General features: G+C 33.6%; 1 protein-coding gene across 9 annotated transcripts in view; it reads left to right on the forward strand.

Annotated features, from left to right (window-relative positions):
• The window catches only part of reps2 (RALBP1 associated Eps domain containing 2), a 101,360-nt gene that overhangs the window by 23,690 nt on the left and 71,670 nt on the right, over nt 1-6,000 (forward strand). For all 9 annotated transcript variants that reach the window (XR_012398720.1, XR_012398721.1, XR_012398722.1 and 6 more), the window contains exon 2: nt 5,492-5,615. Coding sequence is in view for 6 of the 9 variants with exons in the window: in XM_005162411.6 (XP_005162468.4) it covers nt 5,492-5,615 (124 nt within the window). In the remaining 3 variants the exon portion in view is untranslated. The remainder of the gene's footprint in view (nt 1-5,491; nt 5,616-6,000) is intronic.

Below are 6,000 nucleotides of genomic sequence, written 5' to 3' on the forward strand. Positions count from 1 at the left end.
GAGTACATTTACATAAGACACCAATACTCCGATTTTAATATGATTAAGATTATACTCTTATTAAAAGTCTACCATGTAGCCTAAGCAGTGATTTTATAACCTAAAGGAACACCGAGTCACGAAATGCGAAGGATTTTCTTTCTGTTTGCCATGCGGTATCAACTTACAACAGAAGTCGAAAGTTAAAAATAAAACACAAGAAGTTGCATGAAACTCTGGATAACCTGATGCGACTAATTGTTTTATACTGAAACTTGCCTCCACAAAGTGCTTCCTTGGTCTTATCCACATTTCTTGCATGTTGAACACACGTCCACCACAACGGGAAGAAAAAAAAAACCTGCAACTGCGTTAATTGCGTTAATTTTTTAACGCGTTAATTATTTAATATTAATTGCATGCGTTAACGCACTAATTTTGACAGCGCTAATATATATATATATATATATATATATATATATATATATATATATATATATATATATATATATATATATATATATATGTGTGTGTGTGTGTGTGTGTGTGTATATATATGTATGTAAATATATATATATATATATATATATATATATATATATATATATATATATATATATATATATATATATATATAGAAACCCACCCATGATCTGCTGTGGTTGATATCAAGAACACCTGATTTCTCACTCAGTGATATTAGTCTGAAACTGACAGCCGCGCTGGGTAATGATCCAAACGCTCAATAATCCCATCAAACCCAGTCCAACAGGAACCGTGAGTCAATGTTTGAGCAGTTCTTTGTGTAATGTTTGCAAACGCGCAGCAACAAGGATGACCTTGCTTGCTTGCATATTTACAAATTATCAAGCATATTATACATTTTTTCTCTTGTGCTATTCCTACAGCTTGAAGTTTGTCTTCATTCAGTGGGAAAGCCGGTTTATCGTGAGCTGTTTTTCTCCAGCGGAGGCTTTTGTTATATTTAAGGGCACACAACACAATGTGCTGCTATTTAAAGCGCACAGATCTTTTCCTGTGTTTCAGAAGACGTTTGCATTGAACCCCACAGCTTAACTCTGTTGATTATTTCTGAACGGAAGGATGGATTTCAGCAGCTCGGAGTGATTATAACAATAACCTGTAGTCCTGTAGTGTTGTCGGAAACACTGGTTTATGGCTCATATACTAAAGGATAATAATACAGCCACTTAAGTACTTACGCTTAGGGTTCAGAGTTTGCATTTACAGTATTTGTTATGATTCATTTGTTAAAGCAGCAGTTTATCCAAAGATGCTGTAAGTTTGCAGTTGATTTGTTGCTGTTTATTAGGCCATCATTTTACTTCAATATAAACAGTAAAGATGATTTTTGGTTTAAAAATAAAAGAAAAGGGGATTATTCATGAAAAGAAAGTCAAGTAAAATATCATTAAAACAGTTACCAATCAAAACATGTTCAAGAGCAGGAACATCCCATGTACAGTGCATCTGGAAAGTATTCATAGCTTCACTTTTCCCACATTTTTATGTTACAGCCTTATTCCAAAATGGATTAAACTCTATTTTAAACTATGTCTTCAACATTTTACACACAATACCCCAAAATGACAATGTAGAAAAAAGATTTCTTGAAATTGTTGCAAATTTATTAAAAATAAAAAAGCAGAAAAATCACATGCGCATCAATATTCACAGCCTATCTAAATTGAGCTCATGTATTTTCTGTTTCCACTGATCATTCTTGAGATGTTTCAGCAGTCTAATTAGAGTTCACCTGTGGTCAATTCAGTTGATTGGACAGGATCTGAAAAGGCATACACCTGTCTATATAAGCTCCCAGGGTTGACAGTGCATGTCAAAGCACAAACCAAGCATGAAGACAAAGGAACTGTCTGTAGACCTGCTGTCAAGATGGGCTTACAAAAATACAAGATGAAAGTGCAGAATTTAAGTTTTTATAAAATATAATGGGAGAGGCCAGGTACAAAAGTCCAACAGAGACGAAAAAAAAAAATACAAAATACAAAACAAATAAACAAATGTGAATCAAACAATGTTTGAACATGAATTTAAAAACATAAACATAACATGAAACAAAGTGAAGAAACAAACAAACCAAAACGGTGATTCAGTGAACAGACTAGGACCAGGGGTCCGTTTTTTGTAGGTGGATTACTCAGTTAGCTGGATTTGGATATTGACGATTTGACACGATCCAGAATCGTTTAGTTCTTCAAAACACATCTAAGAGTTGTTGTCATAGCAACAGTTCCGGTGGCTCAAACCTGGTCGGGAGCAGGGTTATTTGTATAAACAGGATTAGATCGGGTCATTTCAAGCCAAGATAATACTGATAATATGTACCAAATGCTGATGTTTTCTTACAGTAGTAGTTATATACACTTGGGAAAATAGTAAATATACATTTTTAAACTATATATATATATATATATATATATATATATATATATATATATATATATATATATATATATATATATACTGTATAAGTAAAAGTAAAATAAGTTAAAAAAATACATATTAATAAAACGTATGCAATCTGCACTCCGAAATAAAAGTAAGACATCTGGTAGTTCAAAGAGAAAATTTATTGATATGAGCTTTTTAGATACAAATGCGTACATGCACAATATTTGAATCTTTTAAAAAAGAATAATAATTCATGCAGTCATGCACATGTTTTGACCGCTAATATGCCGGTGATTTGATGCTACGCAAAAGTTGCAGACACCTTTACCGATATAAAAAGCTTTTTTGCCGCAAAAATAATTTATACAGTTATTCCTTACGCCAATTTAAAAAAAAAAACTTGAGTAGGCTTAGGCTACTATAATAAAGAAAATCTTCTCTAAATGTAGAACTAAATGCATAGAAATACATGATTAGAATACTCTTGACACATGAAAGTGTAAAGCCTGCAGCTCACGACTAATGTGGAAAGTAATTTGCGCATCATATTTAACAAACCGTTTACTGCTAATTTCATGTAATTTTGCTCACTTGGATAGATGAATATTAATCAGATGATGTCATTATGCTGCTGTGCCGTCAGCCAATCGTTGCATGAGTTATCGGGGGAAGAAGTGCCTTATCAGTCAGAGAGGTGATCAATAATCCAATGGTCACTCTGTCTGAGTTCTTTCGTGGAGAGAGGAGAACCTTACAGAAGGACAACCATCTGTGCAGCAATCCACCAATCAGGCCTGTATGGTATAGTGGCCAGATGGAAGCCGCTCCCCGCCTGGAATTCCTAAAAAAATGTAGGCTGAAGCGTGTGTTTCCTGGTTATGTAAGTCAGGTTATCAGGCAGTTTTCTGAGTGTAGCCTCAGATCATTTCAACATCGGTGTGTGAATTGTGTAACTAATCTAAAAGTTTGTAGTCGGACACTTCCTGCAGGACGTGTGGTTTCTTATCTGCGCTCGCGGCTCTCATTACAGTGGCAGTTTTCAATTACAGAAGCGCAGATAAAAGTGAAATTCAGGCCCTTCAGAGAGCACTTTATCTCTCATTCTTTACACTTTAGAGCCAGTAATGTGGATTTAACTGTCTTTTAATTTTCTCATGTTAGCAATTTCACCAATTAAGATCGAAGCCGCAGATTACGCTTCACATTAATTAAGACTTGTCGTTTAATTCATTTAAATAAACGTGTGGTGTGGATTTAAAGGCACAGTTCATCTAAAATTGAAAAATTGGTCATCATTTGCTAAGCTTCTTCTGTTGAGCACAAAAGAAGATATTTTGAAGAATGTTGGAAGCCACTGACTTCTGTAGTGTCTGTTTTTCCTACATTTTTGTGCTATTATATTCCAATAGGTGCATATTTATTGCAATGACGCCGTATTTGCATAAATAAACTACATTTTAGACACTTATGGGCAAGAATTGTTTTGAAATTAGTGCACATTTAATGAAATAAAGCCTCATTTGCATAATTAAACTACATTTGAGAATTTTATGTGCTAGAAGTGTATGCAAAACTAGCACATATTTAATGAAATATTATCTCATTTGCATAATTAAACTACATTTTAAACATTTTTGTGCTAAAAGTGTATGCAAAACTAGCACATATTTAATAAAACAATGCCTCATTTGCATAATTAAACTATATTTTGGACATTATTTGTGCTAGAATTGTATGCAAACTAGCATGTATTTAATGAAATAATGTCTCATTTGCATAATAAAACTAAATTTTAGACATTTTTATGCTAAAAGTATATGCAAAACTAGCACATATTGAATGAAATATTGTCTCATTTGCATAATTAAACTAAATTTTAGACATTTTTGTGCTAAAAGTGTATGCAAAACCAGCACATATTTAATGAAATATTGTCTCATTTGCATAATTAAACTAAATTTTAGACATTTTTGTGTTAAAAGTGTATGCAAAACTAGCACATATTTAATGAAATATTGTCTCATTTGCATAATTAAACTAAATTTTAGACATTTTTGTGTTAAAAGTGTATGCAAAACTAGCACATATTTAATGAAATATTGTCTCATTTGCATAATTAAACTACATTTGAGACATTTTTGTGCTAAATGTGTATGCAAAACTAGCACATATTTAATAAAACAATGCCTCATTTGCATAATTAAACTATATTTTGGACATTATTTGTGCTGGAATTGTATGCAGACTAGCATGTATTTAATGAAATAATGCCTCATTTGCATAATTAAACTATGTTTTAGACTTTTTTGTGCTCTAACTGTATGCAAACTAACTCGTATTTACTTAAATAAAGCCTCATTTCCACAATTAAACTACGTTTTAGACATTTTTGTGCAAGAAATGTATGCAAATTAGCACATATTTAATAAAATAATGTCTCAATCGTGTAATATAACTATATTTCGCTAATTTTTGTGCAAGTAATCAATGCAAATTAGCACATATTTAAGAAAATAATGCCTCATTTCCACAAACTACATTTTTAACATTTTGTACAAGAAATGTATTCAAAGTAGTGCATATTTAATGAAAAAAAATCCTCATTTGCATAACCTACATTTTAGACTTTTTTGTGATAGGAATGTATGCAAATTACCTCATATTTAATGAAGTAATGTCTTATTTCCACAATTAAACCACATTTCAGACATGTTTGTGATAGAATTGTATGCAAATTAGCACATATTTAATGAAATAATGCCTTATTTGTTTCCCAGAGATGGGTTGCGGCTGGAAGGGCATCCGCTGCGTAAAAACTTGCTGGATAAGTTGGCGGTTCATTCCGCTGTGGCGACCCCGGATTAATAAAGGGACTAAGCTGACAAGAAAATAAATGAATGAATAAATGATGCCTTATTTGCATGTTAAATAATAATGTTTTAGACATTTTTTGCAAGAATTGTAAGCAAACCTGGATGTATTATTGAATTAGTGCATCATCTGCTTTATTAAACTACGTTTACACTGTTTACTATGCCCTGTTTTGCATTGACGTCTCCATTTTGGCTCTGTGTAACAGGTGATGGAGGTCTGCGGTGCGAAGCGGCTTGGCTTCTTCGGCTGTGGTCAGTTTTACGCGGCTCTGAAGCTGTTGGCTGCGGCTCAGGCTGGTCTGCCGGTGCGTCTGGAGAGCATTGCAGGCGGTGAGTCCTCTATTCTCAACTAAACGGCATCAGGGATTTACTATTGCATGCTTGGCTTTCCGCTGAGGAGGGATAACTGTGATGTCGTGCTGAGCGGAGAAAGCGCAGCACGCTGAGCTCAACTGGCTGAGATTGAGCCTGTGTGTGAACTCAACCACAGGACGACTTCCTTATACGCTATTATTGTTTATTACATCTGCATTTACACACAATGAGGAGCTCATTTTTCTTCTGATGTTACTCAGGGTTCAATCTATCAATTGTGAAGCAGTTATGCTTTTTGAAATCTTTGGTTTATATGGTGTAATATAGAATCCAACACTGGAATAAAATTGAAATAACCGTACTTGTAACGGTTTGGAGCCCTTTTTGTCTTCAGAACTGC

Source organism: Danio rerio, chromosome 23 (genome assembly GCF_049306965.1).
Source record: "Danio rerio strain Tuebingen ecotype United States chromosome 23, GRCz12tu, whole genome shotgun sequence".
NCBI lineage: Eukaryota > Metazoa > Chordata > Actinopteri > Cypriniformes > Danionidae > Danio > Danio rerio.